Genomic DNA, 22,080 nt, shown 5'->3' with positions numbered 1-22,080 from the left:
TAAACAGCAGGAGTGTGTTCAAACCCTGTTCAATATCTCGATTTACATATAAGAACTGAAAAATACCTTTTAGGTTTTATCGATTCACATGGGTATACGGACTAAACACTTCCAAGACAAAGAACCCCAGGCATAATCTCCCATTACTGAAATTGTACAAAATCCTCGGTTGTTAACCCTATCCGAGAAAAGTGAAAAATCCCCCGATAATTATCCCCATCATAGAAAAAATACAATATCAATATAATCCGAAACACTTCAGCAATCCGGTAGTGCAATAGATCAGGCGTTGGACTATTTCTAATTAATTCATTGACTTTCATTCATTTCAAGAGAAAAAATAAGTTCAATCACTGAAAGAATACTTGTGGGAGTTTTAGAATTACTCATACCATTCACGGGGTCTCAGGAAACTCTTTGCCAAATTTCAACCTTCTGTTTTGGATAAAGAATGCGCGCGAGGAAATTTGTTTTCACGCTATAGGATAGGCAACTCTCCGATCTCCGACAGCAGCTTATTCTGTATATACTCTATTTTCAGCTTCGGTTGTTAGCACGCTCAAAGCTAGGTCTCTATGTTATGTAGCTTTGTGCGTGCTGACAAGAGACGAAGAAAAAAAAACGATTATAAATATCCGCGAGATTTTTACCTCAAATGCACGGACCTGTAGGCTTTAGTTTCAAATACGTGCATAGTCGTTTGTAATCAATTGGTGGGTCCTTCAAACATTATCAAGGAACGTTGTGCTATTTAAAATAGCGAAAATTATTTCTTGAGACTCCCAAAAGATTTAGAAACGTAATAAATATTTATAATACTAACTCTTAAATCCTTCTCTAAGAGTCTAAATTAGTACTAACTCTTAAATCCTTCTCTAAGAGTCTAAATTAGTATTACTTGAAATTTTAAAAGTCACTGGCTCGACTATGAAGTCGACACTCGACAGTCGAGGCACTTCAACTTTTTTCGAAGCCTACGAGAATTTCCGCCCATACATTTGAGCTAAAACTCGCGGATATTTTAACTACAGAGAATCATTTTAAATCTAGAGAATCATTATTTTCTTCGTCTCTTTTCATCACGCACAAAGCTACGTTACATAGAGACCCAGCTTTGCGCGTGCTGACAATCCAAGCTGAATCAAATTATACAGAATAAGCTGTCGTCAGAAATAGGGGAGTTGTATATCCTATAGTGTGAAAACAAATTTCCTCACGCGAATTCTTTATCCATGCTCCTATGGTACCCAGTAGGATTGGAAGGAAAAACGGACTGAGATCCGCCTTTTTACATAAATAGAAATTGATTTTTAAATTTTTAGCGGTAGAACTTTTGGTAAACATTATATTTTACAATATTATTACAATATTTACATAGAAATATATGGAAAGTTTCCTCTAAAATAGCAATAATAGCGCTTAATAAAAATTATAATATTTGAAAAATGCTAAAACCATTCATAATTTTATATCGCAGCTTTTTGAAGATCATTTCATTACCTAATAGAGAAATTATGAAAGGCAACATATGAATTCTATTATTTGAGTTGTAAAAAATGGCATTCTTTATCTTTCGTTTTAAGACTTTTACCCTACTAAACCACATTTAGCCTTACGAGTGCTCGAGTGGAAGGGCATAAATTGGTTCACATCCATCCTCTAAAAAATTAAATGGCCATCGTGTCCGACGACGAAACGTTTATCATTCGTAAAGACTACACGTTCTAACTGCTCGAGTGTCTAATTTGTGTGCTCTGTTCCAGGGTTGTTTGATTTAAATCAAGCGATTTTTTTAAAAAAGTCATTTGATTAAAATCAAGAATATATTTTTATTTTTAAAAAATGTTTTCTGAGATTCCAAGAAGTAGGTTAAGAAACTTGAGAAGAAACTTAACTAGAAAAGACCTATAATTAAAAACAATCATAGTGTTGTTATATTTCAGTTTAAGTTTTTCCCAGAACTGAAATAATAACTGGCGATGTCAACTGATCAAGTTTTTATAAAAAAAAGCATTAAATATGATCGTATAGTTCTTTTAAAATTCATTACACAAGTTGTCCTGTGATCTTATTTAAAACCTAATTACTTCCAATAACCGAAATAGCGACGTTGAACTGCACGCAAACCTCTATCGCGTTTTTAGCAAAAGTAAATAAACCGTCAAAAGTATACTACAACCGGAAACAATACTCGAAAACCAACAAATCAAACCCGTATCCTAAAGTGTTCTCTAAACCATTTATTACTCAAACTTGAAAGACACCACTAATCTAAGACAACAAGTTTAATTTTAAACTCGAAATTTTATTTTAAATCACAAGGACGCCTATTTAAACCTCAGTAACTTTTATGCTTAACATCTATAGTTACAATTTGACTGATAATCTACTGCGAGTCTAAACAGCTTTACCTAGAGGTATGAGATTTTGCAGGGTCGGTACTCAAAGGCAGTAGGCGGGCTCTTATATTTTTTTCAGTTCCTCATCATCTTGAAAAATGGCGGCGTCTACGTGTTTCAACCGAATCTATAACATTTAAAACACTGGTTGCCAATTTCCGTAAGACTGCCTTCATGTCTTTTGAAGCTCGATTTTCCACCTTCGTTAAAAATGGCGGCCTGAAATGTAATAATATATCTCGATGGGCAACGCCGGTTGTTTTTTTTTCTACTCTGTTAATACTAAAGGTTGAAGATGGATTTTTTATTCTAAATATTCAAGTGGGAATTCTCCTAAATATTAATGATGAATTCTTTTCTAAATATTCATGATATAATTTCAGTAAAACTTCATCTGCGAAAAAATACAAAAATAAAATAAAATTTCTATCCGAACAACCTTGGAGAAGCTTCAACCTTTGACAGGGCAAGAAAATGGTATTTAACTATATACATGGGCGCCCGTTAAATTTCTCATTTCAAGTAAAAAATCCAAGGCGTCTTAGATTATTGTGTAAATCTAAGTGTCCCTCTATCCATATAGATTGTGAAACGTAAACTTTAAACTACAAAAGAATAATATCAAATTATTTTAGGGGAAATAGGTAAGGTTAATAATGGAAGCAGACTCAATTTAGTTTTTTGCCAAATTAACGATAGTAAAATTGAGATATTAAATTCTCAATGTCACGAACCATGGCGATTACCGACTATATTATAGCAGGAAAAGTATGGGCTATTGAGTGTGATTGTTTTCCGATGACCATTGAAACTGCTCTACTCTAAGCTAAAAAATATATAGAGCAACCTTCATACGCTGAAACACGATACAATTGCAAACACTGCTTTTTATCGTTTGTAGGGCTCTCTCTCTTTTTTGCTCTATGTTCCAAAAACAGCCATAATTTTCAAAAAACCAAATTCTTAAGTAAAGTTTAAAGGGATGGTTATCACGTTTAAAATGTGCTGGGAATAAGAAAATTTGCAGAGTAAAGCCGAGAAAGCGGGAAATACGTTAAAACTATCCACGTCGTAAAATATTTTCATGTCATAAGAACTTGCGAATAATTTAACCTGTATATATATTATTATTATAATTCAAACCATTCCCATCCACTTTGAATTGAAAAATATGTCTTCTCAACCATCCTCATGAATTTGCCGTCGAAATATTATTCCCACAATATTATTTTCAGAGCATTTCTCAACATCCAATTCTCAAGCGTCCAAACATTATTTACCGAACGTCAAATAAGTTCTGTTACACCTGTATTTTAGTCATGCCACCTATTTTGCTCCTTAAACTTTCTCAAAGAATATTCTTGAAACACTGTCCATCATCCAATACCGCGGCGCGTCCAACTTTTAATAGCGATTCAACAGATAACGCCGTCTGCCGTAAAATATCCGTCAAAAGAATTATCCCCAAATATTCACCCACTGTATTAGCAACTAGGAAATTATAAAAAATCATTAAACATATCCAAATCTCTAAATATTTATACGTTTACAACCCTCCATTTCTGAAGACTGAGTCTAATTCATAAGTTCTCATTTCTCATATGTCAGTGTGGAACTAAAAATTCTCGGGTTGGAACATCTTGTTTTTCTGATCGTAATGTTTTACTACTCAGCTAAGTTGATATAGATAAAATAAATAATCGTTAGGCTTATTTGACATTGTTTTGAACGTCACGTTTTTTGTCATAACTTTTGATTTTCTGAACCGATTTACAATTTAAAAACAGTTTCGGATTCTACGTGACAAGACGCGTGCAACGATAGCATTGTTGATCCATTTGAAGCATTATTTCGTAACGTCATTATCGGGGGGCTTTACTATTTCCTATATGGCTAGCGCCCTATTAGCGCCACAGTGTCATTTGTAATTTTAAAATAATTTTGAGAAGTAAACCTAATAGAAAGTCCTATTTTGTTACTCTAGCTCAAATAGGAACAAAATGGCAGCCAAATGAAAATGTCCAGAAACTTTTGTCCGGGACTGTACCTGTGGTCACTACAGAAAACGTCATCCCGGATTACCCAATCTTGGAGAACACCCACAAGCGCATCCGAAATCATTGTAATGTCTATCCAGCTTTCCCCTTTAGAGGTCGAGAACGAGGCTAATGAATCGTTACTGTTGCTGATATGCATGCCCAAAGTATTATAAAATTCGAGAACAGCGTCGCCCCATCGTCTGTGCGAGGTGAACCCCAGAGGGAATGCTTAGCGTTAAAATCCCCGCAATTTAAATAATTGGGGTGGCTTAGTAAAAGCAGAAAGCTACTCAGTTCTGACAGAATAGGAATAATATGCTGCGAGGGGACCGTATAGAGAAACCATTACAAATTCTTTTCCCTTGAATTTTAAACTAATTACGACATAGAGTGCTGTTAGCTTTAGCGCGATAATATCTAAATCTGGGTTAACACGAAAGAATTACAGCCTTTGGCCTAACCAAAGCGGATAAAACACGTGTACTTAAAGAGAGACCACCTATTCCACCCTGTAAAATATATGGTTCCTGAACAAAGACTACGTCAAAAAACTGCGCGAGAACCTGCTGTCTTAACGGTAGTGGGGTGGCGTAGCGGTTAGCGCTTTCGCCTCGCAGCAAGAGGATCCCGGGTTCGATCCCGGACTGTGGCACCGGGTGAAAAATCTGGGAAGAAATCCTTCTGCGTAGAGTTTGCAAGTTCTCTCCCCGCTTGTTAAAGGAGTTTTCCTCCGCGGTCTAACCCGGTTTCTCCTTTCCATCAAAACTTGCAGAGGTTAACGGTAATAGTTAGTATAGGGCGCTGTCGGTTAGCTGTGGCATAGGGGCTAGCCACCACCCCTCTATGCATTGTAAAGGCGTTAGATAAGTGGCAATAAGTCGCAAGATGACTTGGTCCAATTAGCTAGCTGAACTGAGCCGTCGAAGCCTTTGATCCATTAAGATTTATTTGTAAAAATTTGAGCGGCGAAACCTTACCATTGTTATTAATTACTTGCCTAGGGGGAATGAGCAACCGGTCATCCATAATTAGTACGCGCTTTTCTATATTTCACCGCATATAAGTAACTTGGACAATTAACATCGAGCGCCCCATGCCCTAAGCGATACTCCGTGTTCTTAACGGCGTTGTTAGTCGCGCAGTTCCAACAATGTTTTTCTTTAGCTTCACACACGTCAAATTTATGCTTACTGCCACAATTAGTACAGAGTTGCTCCTGACTCTTGCACTTTTTGGACGTGTGACCAATGCGCAGCAATTAAAACAACAAGGTATTCTCGAATATTCACTTATGGCTACAATTTCCCATCCTAGCTTTAGCTTTCCTAACTCGATTAAATGTTTAAACTTATCGGGTTCTATTTCAAATATTCATCTTAAGATTCCGCGCAGCCAAGTTAAAAATGTGTTTTAAGTCTACGTTTAATACTTTACCATTACTTTGAGCAACAATGGCATCGATCAGTGTCTCCTTGGACACATCTACGCTGACCTCCATAATGATAATTTTAGGGTTAAGTTTAATTGAACTATAAATTAAAACCTTTGAACTAATTTCTTCATCATTATCTAATTTGTCCTTGAATGTTTCGAGATCCTTGATTGACTTCCCAGCAAACACACTTGACCCCACAGATGTCTTATAAAGACCCAAATCTCCCTTGGCCACCCCATACAAAACAGGTTTTACAGGGACATACCAGGGGTATTCAAAAAAACATGGTAATACACCATGTCTTAAAGACATTCCGCAGATATCCAAAAAAAACATAATAATACCCATGTCTCAGTGACATTCCAAAGGTATCCAAATCTCTTGGTTAAAATTAATTAATTCATATAGCTTGAACGCATTGGCCACGACCTGATAAAACTTGGGCAATTTTTAACATTATTTTAGTGAAGTAAATTTAACTCTTAAAATTAAAGTACCAAAAACTATCTCGCGGCTGCAACAATTGATTTTGGATTAGCGCATTTACTTAATTAAGATTTGAAAATGACTGTATAATACAGTGGAAAGTTAAATTAATGGGACTATATTTTTTAAATTAAATCCAGCTTATTAATGTATACTTTGTGTATTAATTTGAATCTCGTATCTATTAATTTAGTAACGCCACCTACACTCACTTCGGTCGCGAATATTAAAATATTGCTAATAATTTCATTTATATTTTCATTTTAATTTGAAAATTAATAGTTAATAATAATCTCGTTAATTTAAAAAAATTATAAACTTAAAAAATAGCTTTTAATATCAATATTGCATGGGCTAGGTGGCGCGTCGTCAAAAAGAACGTCCACGTGCTTCGGACTAGAGTCGCTAGCCCTTAGTTCCTCACTTCCTCAACCTCGTTACCTCTAGTCTTCGCCTGGTTGACTGGTTTTTGTTCGACGCCATTTTAAAATCTGTATAGTTAATCGTTATTTCCGCAGTTGTTAATCTTCTTCGCCGGCTATCAAACGTTTCTATCTGTATTTCTTCGCGTCATATCAGGCGTACGTTTGCACTTGAAGTTTTTGATACAATTAAAAGGTAAATTTGCTTTTAATTATTTTATAAGTACGTTGTTTGCTTAAACCTGCTATTTAACTTGAGATATTGGGTGGGCGTCATTTTTGTTGTGGGAAGTCTGATATGGTTTTAAGGCATTTACGTTTGCACTTGAAGTTTTTGATAATATTAAAAGGTAAATTTGCTTTTAATTATTTTATAAGTACGTTGTTTGCTTAAAACTTGCTAGTTAACTTGAGATATTGGGTGGGCGTCATCTTTGTTGTGGGAAGATTGATATGGTTTTAAAAACAACATATTTTAGTCAAATTGAAAGTACTCCCGTGAGTCCCGTCCAAGTTTTCAAACAGGCTAGTTGTTATAATAACATTAAGGCTGCAGTTCTTCTCTCTAAGCTGAGTAAACAGCCGGTGCTACCGACGTCGAGTCTCGAGCCAGTTCCCAATCTGGTTGCTAAACCTAGGCAATATTTCTTAGTGGCTGTTTAGTTCTTTATAATTTATTCTGAGAAACTACTTTTTCAAATTACACATTAGCACGGCTCAGGCTAGATTTTAAAACATTAACGTTTGCTATCGTTAATATTGTGGTAGAATGCCGAAAGGAAGGTACAAGCTGATATCGACATTGTCTTCACGACATCGATCCAGGCTAATTCGTAACATTACAAATGAAAGTCATCAAGACACGGTTTTTCAATACGAGGAAATAAATGGAGGCGATGCTGGTGGTTTGGTTTCAAATGAAAGACCAGATATACATTTTGAATGTAATGATCTCAATAGCGAAGACGGTAGTGGTAACGAAGATATGGCAAATGAAATTAGTGACTGCTCTCCAGAAAGAGAGGATGGCGTTGGGGCACTTGAGTTCGAAAATTGCGAAGAAGACAAATTGAGCGATGATAATACTGATTTTATCCCAAATGATGATGATAATGATTTCTTTGAAAATCTTCGCGGTACTGATGCCGATAATTAAAGAGCAAACCTAGCGAGATGGGTGACGTGTTTTGGAATCAGTAAGAATGCTGTAAGCAGTCTACTTAAAATTTTGAATAAGCACAGTTGTTTTAAAGAACTTCCCGGAGACTCTCGAACATTATTACAAACACCTAGATCTTCGATTGTTGAAGTGATGCCTCCTGGTCATTACTTTCATTTTGGACTAGAAGCCGGTATTCGTTTCATGATCAGCTGTCAGCCCGATCATGCTTTAACGGTTTCAATATTGAAAATATTGATTAACATAGATGGTTTACCTATAGGAACAAGTACCACCAGTAACTTTTGGCCAATATTGGGTTCAATTTCTTCAGTGCCGAACTCGAAGCCCTTCGTTATAGGTCTATTTCACGGATTGAGCAAACCTAAATGCTCAGATCAATATTTATCTTCATTTATAACCGAAGCCTCACTTCTAGTAGAAAATGGTCTAATAATAAACAACACACTAAAATCGGTCAAAATATTAGGGTTTGTATGTGACACTCCGGCGAGGGCATTTATTCGTAAAGTTAAGGGACATAATGGTTACTACGGTTGCGACAAATGCACTCAAGCGGGAGTTAGACGTAGAAAAAGACTCTGTTTTCCTTCAGTTGAAGTTGATCTACGAACAGACGCTAATTTTAGAAGTAAATCTCAAGCAGGTCACCACCACGGAACGAGTATTTTAGAAAATTTATCAAACATTGACATAGTCGATGATTTTCCATTAGATTATATGCATCTCGTTTGTTTAGGGGTTGTGAAAAAAACATTAAAATTATGGATGGGGAGCGAAGGTAAAAACCGTCTTTATAAATTTAGGCCCGATCAGATAATGGAGGTTTCAACTCGCTTAGAATCTTTAGCTGCAGTAACGTGTACGGAATTTGTGCGCAAACCGCGATCGTTGAAAGATGTCGAGAGATTTAAGGCCACTGAATTTCGTCAGTTTTTGCTTTATTCAGGCCTTGTAGTTTTGCGTAATGTTCTTCCTAAAGCTCACTACGAACATTTTAGAACGTTACACGTGGCAATTCGTATTCTAGCCACACCCCAGCAAACGGTTGAAATGTTAGATTTCGCTGATAAATTACTCAAGTATTTTATTCAAATTTATGGCATTATTTATGGCAAACATCTAATTTCGTACAACGTACACGGTTTACTACATTTAGCTAGGGATTGTACCAAATACGGCCATCTAGATGCCTTCAGTGCCTTTCAGTTTGAGAATTATCTTTATACTTTAAAAAATAAAATTGCCAATACTGGCCACGCGTTAAAACAGGCAGTTAATCGCATTACAGAAGAAAGGCGAATTGACAGTGGGTTAAAAGTTAAGACTGAGATTTCATTTCACGTGGCCCATGAAGATGGACCACTTATAGAGGGGTGTAGTGACCCTCAATACAAAAAGGCTATATTGTTTGACTTTCAACTTTCGACCTCAAAACGTGATCAATGCTGCATCTTAAAGGATTCTTCAATCGTGACCATTGAAAATATCGCTTGTCACGAAAATGATTTATCGAAGAAGTTTATAGTCAGAAAAAGATTTTTTACCGTAGAAGACTATTTTATAACTCCATGCCAATCATCCAAAGTCGGTGTCTACCGAGTTACACAATTATCGGCTCTAATGAAATGGTCTATTTCTGAAGTTATAGCGAAAGCTATCAAGTATCCGATAAATGGTTCAAATGCGTTTGTCGTAATGAGACTTCTACATAATACTACTGATTAAAAGGTAGGGCGTAGATATTGTTGTTATTTAAACGCCCAATACCTCTACGAATTTTTAATATTGCATCATTAATTTAAACTATTTAATCTTAAAATAAATTAATAAAAACCATTTACAGGCAGCTAGATGGGCCATGGCTTCAAAACTATAGAATTTATTAATGGAGTAACGGGAGTTCCAGAATCTTGGATTTATGCGGAAGATCTCTAAACCAAATGTTACTGGCCAGGCGACAAAGTTGCCACACGCCTAGCGAATAAGAAACACCACCAGTTATTGAAGAATGGGAAACTTACGAAATCAAAATAATTTATACCTTGGGTAAATATTTTAAATTTTGAATTTCGTTTTTATAATATTTTTATGATAATCGTTCAATTATTTCAGAAACATACGCGGAAGCCAACAAGAAGATGGTAAAATATGTCAAAGATACTGACATATCGGCAAGCGAATATGAAACTGGACCCGGCAAAAGAAAACTAAAGAAAACATTAAAATGTGTTAAGCCAAGTGAAGTTGAGTCGGAATCTGAGGATGATGAACTACAGCCAGAATCACACCAAAAAATCCACGAACTTCCTGTTCTTAATTCAGTGATCACATCTACTTCGAATAGGAAGGGTTGGATTTAAGAAAAATAAATCTTTAAAAATAAAATAATAATTTATCTCTTTAGACAAAATTACACGTGTAAACGCCGGACACAAGGCCACTGAATCCAGAAAAAAATGGAAGAATTAAGGGTCATCTCCTAAAGCTCTTTGTAGTTTAATTTTTATTAAACATTTCTGTATCTAGATCCTAGTGATAAATATTCCCGCAACCAGTCACAAGGTCGTGATCTTCCAAGTTATGAAAAAATAATTCCTTTTCACAGCTTAATGGGGCTAACCGACGCTGTTGAGGTGAAGTCCGCCCTTAGTTCAGGGGGAAAACACCCAGCTCTTTGGCCATAAGAAATGGCGCCACCGTCGCGGTGGGCGGGAAAGCAATATGCTAACCAACAGTTTGACCCCCCTTCACCCCAACAGCTCCGGCCAGCCCCTTTAAGTGATGGTATTTTCTACTCAGAATATCGATGTGAAAGCACTTCACTAATATTATATTTATATTACATTCTTGTTTTAGTTTCAGAGAAAAGTAATCTACACCAAACTTCTCGTATCACTCCAAAATATTGTAAGCAGCGTACTTCCAATATCTTTCAACGTGGACATTCATCAAGGACGTTTGATCGCGGAGGCTCTCCAAGGACTTCCGATCGCGGAGGCTCTCAAAGGACTTCAAATCGCGGAGGCTCTCCAAGGACTTCCGATCGCGGAGGTTCTCCTAGGATTGTCTACCATTGGGTCGAATCCCAATGGATCGAATGTTTTGTTCGACCGAATCCCATTAGACCGAATACCGCAATTTGGGCGGTTTTCCAATCATGAATTTTCCTTTCATTCCTATTTTTCAATTGATTTTCTAATTAAACTTCTTGATATTGCAGCAAATAATATTTATGTTCACCAATAACATTCTTCAGTAAATTTTAGTAATTAATTTTCATTGTTGGAAATTGTCAAACCTAACCTAGCCTTACTAAACCTAACCTAACCTTACCAAACCTAACCTAACCTAACCTAACGAACCCTAACCTAACCTAACCTAACCTAACCTAACCTAAACAAACCTTACCTAACCTAACCTAAACAAACCTTACCTAACCTAACCTAAACAAACCTAACCTAACCTAGCCTTACAAAACCTAACCTAACCAAACCTAACCTAACCTAACCTTACCTAGCCTTACCTAGCCTTACCAAACCTAGCCTAACCAAACCTAACCTAACCAAACCTAACCAAACCTAACCTAACCTTACCTTACCAAACCTAACCAAACCTAACCAAACCTAACCTAACCTAAACAAACCTAACCAAACCTAACCAAAGCAAACCTAACCTAACCTAACCTAACCTTACCTAACCTAACCTAACCTTACCTAACCTAACCTAACCTAACCTAACCTAACCTTACCAAACCTAGCCTAGCCTTACCAAACCTAGCCTAACCTAACCAAACCTAACCTAACCTAACCTAACCTTACCAAACCTAGCCTAGCCTTACCAAACCTAGCCTAGCCTTACCAAACCTAGCCTAACCTAACCAAACCTAACCTAACCTAACCTTACCAAACCTAACCAAACCTAACCTAACCTAACCTTACCAAACCTAACCAAACCTAACCTAAACTAACCTAACCAAACCTAACCTAACCTAACCAAACCAAACCAAACCAAACCAAACCTTACCAAACCTAACCTAACCTAACCTAACCTAACCAAACCAAACCAAACCTAACCTAACCTAACCTTACCTAACCTAACCTAACCTAACCTTACCTAACCTAACCAAACCTAACCAGACCAGACCAAAAAATAAAATTAATATTCTTATTAAACTTCTTGATTTTGAAGCAAATAATATGTATGTTCACCAATTACGTTCTTCAATAAATTTCAATAAATGCCTTTCATTTTTGAAATTGTCTAACCCTAACCTAACCTTACCTAACGGAAGAGATCTCCCTCCCAAGTACTGACGGCGCTCGATGCTGCTTAACTTCTTCGATCATCCAAATCACTTTAACCATTGCCCTACTGGAGCTCGGCAACTCAAGAAAACGCTATGATTTTATATGTGTAAACCCATCTCATTCAGTCGAAAGCTCTTCCATATTAATATTCCCATTCAGCAGAAAATCGCTCCTTGGGCTATAAATTGTTTTAAATTTGGCTACAATTTTAGAAATCTGAATTCGGTCCAACGGGATTCTATCCAATAGGAGTATACCTCTCCTAGGACTTCGGATGGCGGAGGCTCTCCTAGGACTTCAAATCTCGGAAATTTTGCATGGATTTCCGATCGCGGAGGCTCTCCAAGGACTTCCGACCGCGAAAATTTTGCAAGGATTTCTGATAGTCAATACCCACACTCTCCAAGGATTTCTGATCGCAGTTTACTAGAACGCGGGCATGGCTCTTCAGAAAAGTCTGAACATAGACGATATCAAGAAAGAGCTCTACAAGAACAATTCCCTGAAATATCTGGACGGAAACAGAACCCAGAAGTATCTCGACGTCGAGCCTCTACGAAAACATCTGAACGTAGGTCCCCAGAAATATTTAGCTGTAGACAGTCCCCAGGAATGTCTCGACAAGGACAATCCCCAAAAACTTATGAACATAGATACTCGCTGAAGGTGGTTCAACCATCAAAAAACATTCACTCAAAATAAGAGGTAATTTTTTATGATTGCTGTGGACTGGAGGGAAATTTGTGTCTGGTAAAAGTATTGGTAAAAATTGTTATAATTAAATTTTACTGAAATATTTGACTAAGAAAAATGTACAACAATAATTAGATCTAGAGAAATTGGACTTAGAATTATTTTACTAATACATTTTGAAAAGTAATATTATAATATTTCCCACCAGATATCATAACTTTTTTTGAAATACTGTGATTACCATTTTTATGAAATTTCTTTTGCAGGTGAACTTAACGGCTCGAAGGATAATGGTTTAAATGGAATGCTTAATACTTTTAACGAATGTAAGTATTGTATTTTAAAGTACACCCTTATTCACCAAATATTGGCTTTGGTGTTCGTAACACATTTTCAGATTTTATATCATTTCTATAGCATTGTGCCGTAACGTTAACAGAAATCAGGAAATCAGTAAATCAAATCAAAGGCATATGCTGGAGATTTTGGAAATCATTCTAAAGAGCGTGCACAGTAGCAACCAGTCAGTTACCGTATCTGTGGAAGAAACTAATGAGATTCAAGAGATGTTTGGGTTTCCTTTAACGACTGAAGGGGAATTGAGTTTATTGGAAGTCGCCCTAAGCTCAGTTGAGAATGTTACTAAATTAGTAGGTTGATCATTTATATATCGTTTTTTAACTATCTTAATTAAGTTATTGATTAAGCATGCAGTATACGTTAACACCAATTAATTTTTAATTGCTTTGTATTGAAGAGAGGATACTTAAAACAATTCGGTGGTGTTACTCTTTACGACTGTGTAAAACGAATTTTTGGTCACGTTTTCATCGATGATTTTGCAAAGGAATACAGCTGGGCGGGAAGAATAGGAAAACGCGTTTTGATGAATTTACGTCGAATCAAAATAATAATTGGTGAGACAATTTAACCTAATTTCCTTTGGCTAATATTCAGAGAATTAATTATCTGTTTCTTTTACAGAAACGATTCGAAGTTTGAAAAATTTCAGAGGATCAACCCTATCTGAAATAGAAATGAATGTCAAGTCCTGGTTTGCGCACCCTGCGGACAGAGTGAAATCGAAAGCTGAAACAGCTTCCAAAAGAAATAGACCGCAATAATTGAAAATTCATGTGTTCACTCAATTTAATGAAAGCACTTTTTAAATTGCGTTAGACGTTATTCAACTGTTTTATTCTGAATAAAATTAATTCTTTACTTGTGAATTCCCGTGAATTAGATTTTTGCATGAACAAATTAAGCTTTCCAGCAAAGCTTCTTAGAGTATGACGTCATAATTGCGTAAATTTCAAATACGCCTTTAATATCTTGAGGATTTTTAATGATATTCCCAGAATATTCCAAAAAAACTATATAATTATTCTTACTTCAAACTGATGTTAATAGTACCTACCTGAAATATCCACGAATACGAATGGATTTTCCTAGAATATACCCAGTGTCTAATTGGGACTTAATTTAAGCCCATGCAACATACGTGGAATATCCATTCAATACTGCGATTGATCTATCTGGAATGTCTTGAGAACATGGAAAATGAAGACATTTGGTTACCTTTGGAATGTTCCATATTAATCATATTGGGTTTTTGGCGTATTATATCTGAATATCATAAATCTCCAAGATTCTGGGAATGTTCTGGGAATCATTTGTGTTTGCTGGGTGCGAAGAAGTCTGAACATAGAATGAGTACCCAAAAATAATTGCGCATGAAAACGACATTAGAAAATATTTTATTTTTAAACGCGGCCGGCGATAAAAAGTTAATCAGTTTGTTAAGCAAGTAATTTTGTTTAGCTATATTCTCCATTTTCTAGTAATTTTGTGTAACTTGTGTCTGTGTATGCTTGTGTTCCTGGAAAAATCCAAAGTCCGAGCCTAATTTCGGAAACCGAAAATCGACAAAAGAATTATAACAGTAAAGAAAAAATTGCCAAATTATAGTGCTTTTGAACATCAACATATAATAAAAAATTTATATGTTAAATTATAATTTTAAAATTTTGATTTAACCAGTACATTAACGTCGTGATTAAATAGCAGGTAAACCTGGTTTAAACCTTTGTAAATAATACATCCAAAAACCTCCAGCGTGTACGTTAAGAAACACTCCCGTGAACGCCCAAAAACTGAACTAATTTTATCCCTTCGATGGTTGGAAAAACCTAAAGCTTGGTCGCTTTTTTGCAATTATCGTAAAGGTAGAACGTGGGAATTCGTGACAGTAGACGTTATATTGATTAGGCAAAATAATAGAGGCAAGTTTTTATTTTTACAATTTAGACTTTAGTACAATTTATTCTCCAAGAACTTGAATATTTTAATAGTATATTACATTTGAAACGCAAATATTGTTTGTTTCTATCGTTACCAAGAAATTAAAATCCAGTTTGTGTCATTTTCCAAGTTTCAAGCGGTAACTATAACGTAATTTTGCCGTACGAGTCAAAAACTTTTATTAAGTTCTTTGATTAAAAGAAAACCATAACAATATCATTGACAATTTTAATTAAAGCAATCCAATTAATTTAGTCTTATTTCGAATTCTACTTAAGTTCAAAATAGAGTGAAAATGATTGACATCATTAGTGCACTACTAACGTCTATAAGTTAGGGTGGATTAAAAGTAATGTAACACGTGTATTACAATTTGATGTTCAAAATATATGTTTTGCTATGTCGCAAAATTCGATTTCGTATGAATCATTGCTAGATTTTGCTTCTTTAAGCAAAGAGGTTGAAGATTATTTCGGTGGTGACAGCGGCTACTGTTCCTGACAATAGTATGAAAAGAAAGTAGAAAGGAACCGTGACGCTACTCAGGTTCAAATCAGCCGTGCTTTTTGACGGTTTCTTCCACTTGACTTGTTCAATTAAATGATGCCTTTCAAAATCCAGATAATTCAATGCTTGCGTTTCAAACATCGGTTCCACGCTGTAATGAAAACATTCGTCTAGCCTCTTAATCAGTTAAATATAAAACAGTATCGACCTCAATTGGAGGTTTTCTTGTAATTGCGGACTGCTTCTTAGCCAAGAGTTGTTGAAAACGAAGTGTAAATACTCGAAGCTAATTTCGTACTCCGAAAAATAGAATCCTTCATTGTCCGAAAAGAACTTTTTACTCTCGGGATCTAATTTGAGGAATTCTCCCGCTATCCAAGTCAGATAGATGTCCTCTAGGATCATAGCATTCTTCCCAAAAAGAATAGGCAGGTATCCATCACGAGTCAGGTAATCCGAAACACTAGTGACTATTTTCTCCTGATCGAGTGCGTATAGCCATTTCTTAACCTCTCGGTCCTGGGCAGCCTGTAGATACGAAACCAGTTAGGTCAGAAAAATAGAGGAACTTATCATTTATCGCCTATTGACCAAATATTTCAGATGGTCGAAAGCTCCACCATTTTTCACAATTATAATTGGAATTTCCGATTTGATCAAGTCCGAGAAGGTGTCGATGCGATTGTAGCTTTCCGTCGTGAACTCCGTCCGTAAGAAACAACCCAAGAAAAACAGAATGAAAGTCACTCCGATCAGCCAGGACGCAGAGAGCAACCGACATGTAATGTGGGGCAAAACAGAGGGAATCGCTGTAGGGAACATAATTATGTCTGATTATTTAAATTTAAGCGAGCGCTTAATCGCGTACGTTCAGCGCAGAAGAGCGACGCGTTTTCCCAGGCATTTTCTAGGGTTTCTCGGGCGATTTTCTTGAAAACATTCTTGGTGGGCATCGATTTGTATTTGTTGGTTACGATAGAGTGAGCGACGAGTAAAAGTGACAGAAGAACCCAAGTGAACACAATAAAAATCAACACCTAATTGAATCGAGAATTAAAATTAATGAATTGCGTGGTGAATGAAATGTTTATGGTGCGAAAAATACTGGAGTTTCCATATTTAAGAAAGACAAGGAAGTTGACAAGACTCTCTTCGGGGCGCCGGTCACGATAATCGTCCTGGCAGTATCGAACACCGGAGACGGACTGAAATATTCGTGTCGGCCACCGAATAATGCACGTGGCATGGGAAACAGAATAAAAGGAGCATTCTAACAAATATTAAGGATTATGAGAAATTATTTTATCAGTAGAGTTAAATTTTAGTCTCATTTCTCTTTCACGCACTATGAAAACATCAGCCGCAGTAATTAATTTGGAAAAGTCGTCAAAGTTCAATTTATTTCCTTCGTAAATTACCCTAATCACGATTGAAAAAAATTATATTAAAGTAAGCTATAAACGTGATATTATTGAATGAATTTGGTTTTATCTGGAAATATAAGATCACCATTCGAAAACGGATTTACTTAATCGAGTATTTAAAAGAAAACCAAAACTCATCCTTAAGGATTAGAAATTTCGAATAATCGCCGGTTTTTAACGTTCAAATTAAACGTGTCGAAACCGGAGAACAATATTAAAGTTCTCGCATATTCGCACACTCGACCCACAACCATGAAGTTGCAAGTTAAAACAAAGCCTATCCGTTTGACCCAACCCAATTACTCGAATCTTATTTCAAGGAATACAAAAATACTTCATGTTAAGGGATCTTTTCAAATAATCCGATATGGCATTGTATCGTAATACTTGGTTCTCCATCACCCACGACTCCTGATAAGAAATATTTAAAGTTCAATTGCCAAAAAGAAAATAACACTCAAAATTCACCTCCAGTGTCGTCCCGTTTACAAGAGTATCTTGGGTGTACCTATAATTTAGATAAAATTTCAAATGGGCAATTACATTAAAAGATTTTAAAATGCAATTTGTACCTGTATTTAAAATATCGATTATTTCCCATAAATTCCAGTTCGTCCAGTGCCATTATTGGAGTTACCAGGAAATCCTAGCTTCCACTAACCGAAACCTTTATAGGCTGTAAAGAGTCGCTGATAGATTTCTCGTTTTTCATAAGTAAAAGCATATGTTTATTAGATTCCTATATTTCTTAATGGTAGAGACTTTAGAGCTAGTTCGAGAACGACGCGATAATTGACTACACCTAGTTTTGCAGTTCATCTTCCTATTTAGTCTGCACTAAGCCTTGACAGCGTCTCACCATGCGTCGCTTTACGAGAATCTATGACCTACGTCACTTCATAACAAGCTCTCAATAACCAGTGACAAACTCATGGAAAATATCTTATGCACTTATGGTAAAAGCGTTGTTAAAACGGAAGTTGTTGTCCGTTCTTGCTATATTGAAACAAGAAGCCCCTGACTGTCTAAGTTCTAATATCAATAAAAATAAATCCTCATTGTTTTGTTATGTAACTCAAATAACAGCCACGCAAAGTGTGTCTGCCGGAAAGTACTGAGTATCCAACGCTTGACTAGCTTCTGTGTGAGTGAAGAATCAAGTCATGATTCTATGTAACCAAAAGGGAAATACAAAGGGGTAAGACTTTTCCTTTCATCTCGCTTTTTGGGGCCTTCGCTGTAGTCTTTTTGTACCATGTGAGTAAGCATAGACGGCAAGGTATAATGAGAGTGCGTATAGACAGATGGCCATGTATCAACCCTCTTTTACGCCCCGATACTGAGGGTTGGCTACGTTTTATTTTATATAGAAAAGGTCTATTATGTAACAAATAGTTATGAACCCATCCTCTGTGAAAATTTAACCTTATGCAAAATTATGGAATTTTAATCAATTAGGGAAAGAGAAAATAAACGAGCCTGTAAGTTAAGCGATAATAATCGAAGAGAACTGTAAGAATTGTACTTGCCTTTGAAGGCAGGAATCGTGTATTTCTTCATAAGTAATACCAGAAGCGACATAGAAATAACACGAAGTGTGGGACTCAACGAATTTAAGCATATATCACGTTCGGGGCGACCCGATACTCAATGTCTACCCCCCCCCCCCCCCGAGTGAGTGAGAGAAATTTCGGTGGAGGAATATTTGTCGCGAAGCTAGAGAGAAGCGGCAAGATCCTATTCACTGTACCTTAGCCAGGACTGTGCAAGCGCGCCGAGAAAAATAGTTACTGTTGCTTTTGACTCGGCGAGACGGCGTCTGCTGTACAGTCTTATGGCCGAACGACGATAGACCGGCAAGCCTTAGCTTTAAAAATGGATTTCATCATTGTGACAGCTGATTCAGTCATTATTGACTACAAGAATGATTTTTGGGACTCGGAAAAAACGGGTAAACGTAAGGAAATTATTGTAACTGCGCACAGTCAAGGACTTTTAACCCAAATTATTAAAGATATGTCGGAAAAATACGAAAACTTAAAAGCTCAATTTAGAAATATTCAATGTGGTTCTTCACGTTTCGCGTTTACTTGGCCACAATGGGTGAAGAGTACCTTTTAAATACTCCTAAATTTGGATTTAACGCATTAGATAAAAGCAGCCCAGAGTCAAAATTAGCAGTTTCTATTATGCAATGGGTAGCTATAAGGGTTCACACTGTGAAGAGCGCTGGTTCACTTGTGGAAAGCACCAAACCTCAAACATTTTGCGGCTCGGTAAAAGCAAATAACGTAAATGAAGGTAAAAAGATACGGAACTTTAAAAGTGATGAACTGTATACGATGAACAGACTAGGTGGTGGTGCGCTTGGTGAAATTTGGCGTGTAAACAAAGGCATTATGCAAATTAAAAGTAAAATTGTTAAAGGAAAAAAACCATACTCCCAAAAACAACGCGATAACGCTCATCAAATGTACAAAATTTCTCTGACACTCCGAAATTTGGATCAATTTCCTGAAGATATTCCACCAGCTCTCATAAAAATCAACAAAGAAGGACTACTCATTCCCCATGTGGACCTTATTCCATTTGTAACAAAAATAAGCCAAAGTGTGGTTAACGAGTACAAAAAGTGGGCCAACAGTACTAGATCATTATCTGCAATAAGTAGGCTTTAAAGTTAATTTTAACAATATCTTAACCACATATTAACAAATAATTTGTTTATAATTCTTAGCAAAAACAATGGATCTCGTAAGAAATAGCGAAGAAATCAAACGTTTATTTTTCGACGGTTTGAAGACGATTCCAGCGTTAGATAAATATATAATTTCTCAAGAGCACTTAGAACAGTTCCGCTGTGTCTACCAAAGGAAAATTGCCCATGCTAAAATTGCTGATTTAATTCGAGCACAAATAAGGAAAAGAAATGAAAGGAGAGGAAAACGGGGAGTAGGCGGCCAAAATTTAAGGTGCATGCTCTACGCTTTACCGACTAAAGGATCAAAGAAAAAAGGCGTTTGTAACTCGAGAAACATTGTTAAGAAGAATTTAAAAATGCCAAAAATTGACCAATCTCTTGATAGTAAGTCTAAGGTTGTCAAACCCACTTCTAATAATACTCCAAAAAAGCCAAAAATTACGAAAACTGATGATAAGAGTCTCGAAATTGACCAACCCATTAATAAAGATCCCAAAATTACTTCTAAAGTTCCAACAACAAAGAAAAACATAGTCAAAACTCCCACTAAAAATCGTCCAAAGAACAGGAAAGCCAAAGCTGATAACTCAACGAGTCAAAGCATGCCAAAGCAACCAAAAAATGCCGAAGAATTACCTAAGAAGAGGAAAGCAAAGCTCATAACTCAACGACTGAACTCGAATAACCAAAAAATGCCAAAGAATTACCGAAGAAGCGTAAAGCTAGTGATTGTGATATAAATACAGCATCTACGAAATGTGAGGTTCAATCTAAGAAGCCCAAAATCGTCGAATCTTCACCCAAAAATGCACCAAAGAGGCGTAAAGCTTTTGATATGTGCAAGAAAAGGTTAACCTATTATTAGAAATTCGAGGCTTATGTGATATTAATTGTGATTGTTATATTAATTGTGATTAATAAAGGGTACAACTTGTCATATTTAAGATTGCTGTTTTTATTATTTTCTATTTCACTTATGCTATTAATATTCAACACACATCCATGTTAAAGCAGACTAAGAAATATTTCAATTATTTAAACAATACAACTTCAGTTTAGTCAGAATCATAATATACAGATTCATTATATACCGATAAGAAACGGTTCTAGCATATTTCGTCAACAATATCTAGGTCCACTTTTATATATTTTGCTTCAGCATTTTGCGCGGTACTAGTGCATTTTTTAATTACCAGAGACCGTCTGACATTTTTGTAATTGGCGCTAGTTAGTTTTCCATCAGCAATATACTTCATTTGGCTGAAAACTGTTTCTAAGGCTGATCCATTAATTTTTACAGGATAATAGTACGATCCTGGAAGTCTTGAATTCATATCTTCAACATAACCCCAGTAGCACAAGCCTTCCGCATAATATTCGGTTAAAGGTCGAATAGTCGGTTTACGGTCCAGTCGGCTGTACCGTGCTTATTCCGACACTTTTCCGACTCATGGAGCCGACTACTTCTTTTAGTTGGCAATGCCGACATCTGCCTGACAGTTGGAACTGAGATGGTTTAAAGTAGGCTTGCCTACCGTCTAGAAAATTCCAACTTATTTTTTGCCAATTGATTACCGACTCTTTCGCGCTAGTCGGTATTGTGACGTTTAAGAAGAGTAAAATTAAAAGCAAAGTTATGCTTAGGCCGTTTAGTAACCGACATTTATCCGACAGTTGGAACTGAGATGGTTTAAAGTAGGCTTGCCTATCGTCAAGAAAATTCCAACACATTTTTTGCCAATTGATTACCAATTCCCTCGCGCTAGTCAGTATTGTGAAGTTTAAGAAGAGTAAAATTAAAAGCAAAGTTATTCTTAGGCCGTTTAGTAACCGACATTTATCAGACAGTTGAAACTGTGGTGGTTTGAAGTAGGCTTGCCTACCGTCCTAAACATGTAACCCATTTTTGCCAATTGATTACCAACTCCTTCCCGCTAGTCGGTATTGTCACGTTTAAAAAGAGTAAAATGAAAAACGAAGTTGTTGGTAGGCCTTCTTTTTCCGTGGGACGGTTTTTTTTGAGTTTTACTATTCCGCATATGCCACCAAAATATTTTTGTTATATATTTAACTTATACTATATTTCGACCCACAATCAGAAGTTGATAATACTATATTTTTGGCAACACTAGAAACTTAACCTTACAAAAAACTGCAAAGCAAGAAAACACATCTGATTTTCT

General features: G+C 36.2%; 3 protein-coding genes across 6 annotated transcripts; 2 read left to right on the top strand and 1 right to left on the bottom strand.

Annotated features, from left to right (window-relative positions):
* The first annotated feature begins 6,745 nt into the window (after positions 1-6,745).
* Positions 6,746-11,498, top strand: LOC149716518 (uncharacterized). Of its 3 annotated transcripts, none has more exons than XM_089849311.1 (6): positions 6,746-6,977; positions 7,550-8,133; positions 8,224-9,692; positions 9,808-10,010; positions 10,077-10,313; positions 10,369-11,498. In XM_089849311.1, exons 2-3 carry the CDS (start codon positions 8,094-8,096, stop codon positions 9,687-9,689), a joined length of 1,506 nt encoding a protein of 501 aa, XP_089705437.1. In that variant the 5' UTR covers positions 6,746-6,977; positions 7,550-8,093; the 3' UTR covers positions 9,690-9,692; positions 9,808-10,010; positions 10,077-10,313; positions 10,369-11,498. The 3 variants fall into 3 exon arrangements, with proteins under 3 accessions (XP_089705437.1, XP_089705436.1, XP_089705435.1); XM_089849310.1 differs by having other exon boundaries at positions 7,550-9,692; positions 10,369-10,526; positions 10,821-11,498; XM_089849309.1 differs by having other exon boundaries at positions 7,550-9,692.
* On the top strand, positions 11,492-14,912 carry LOC149716517 (uncharacterized). Of its 2 annotated transcripts, XM_089849313.1 has the most exons (6): positions 11,492-12,377; positions 12,484-12,976; positions 13,231-13,290; positions 13,382-13,614; positions 13,722-13,881; positions 13,949-14,912. In XM_089849313.1, the coding sequence occupies exons 3-6, from the start codon at positions 13,269-13,271 to the stop codon at positions 14,086-14,088; spliced, it is 555 nt and encodes a 184-aa protein (XP_089705439.1). In that variant the 5' UTR covers positions 11,492-12,377; positions 12,484-12,976; positions 13,231-13,268; the 3' UTR covers positions 14,089-14,912. The 2 variants fall into 2 exon arrangements, with proteins under 2 accessions (XP_089705439.1, XP_089705438.1); XM_089849312.1 differs by having other exon boundaries at positions 11,492-12,976.
* A 713-nt stretch (positions 14,913-15,625) lies between these two features.
* LOC149716516 (uncharacterized) lies at positions 15,626-16,300 on the bottom strand. The gene is made up of 2 exons (XM_089843945.1): positions 15,981-16,300; positions 15,626-15,923 (listed from the first exon to the last, which is right to left on the bottom strand). Exons 1-2 carry the CDS (start codon positions 16,175-16,177, stop codon positions 15,713-15,715), a joined length of 408 nt encoding a protein of 135 aa, XP_089700071.1. The 5' UTR covers positions 16,178-16,300; the 3' UTR covers positions 15,626-15,712.
* Between the last annotated feature and the right edge of the window lie 5,780 nt (positions 16,301-22,080).

Source organism: Phalangium opilio, unplaced genomic scaffold (assembly GCF_054372755.1).
Source record: "Phalangium opilio isolate 3A_F unplaced genomic scaffold, DU_Popi_V2 ptg000009l_1, whole genome shotgun sequence".
Classification (NCBI taxonomy): domain Eukaryota; kingdom Metazoa; phylum Arthropoda; class Arachnida; order Opiliones; family Phalangiidae; genus Phalangium; species Phalangium opilio.
The sequence above is the reverse complement of the archived record's forward strand: the minus strand, read 5'-3'. Positions and strand labels throughout refer to the sequence as shown.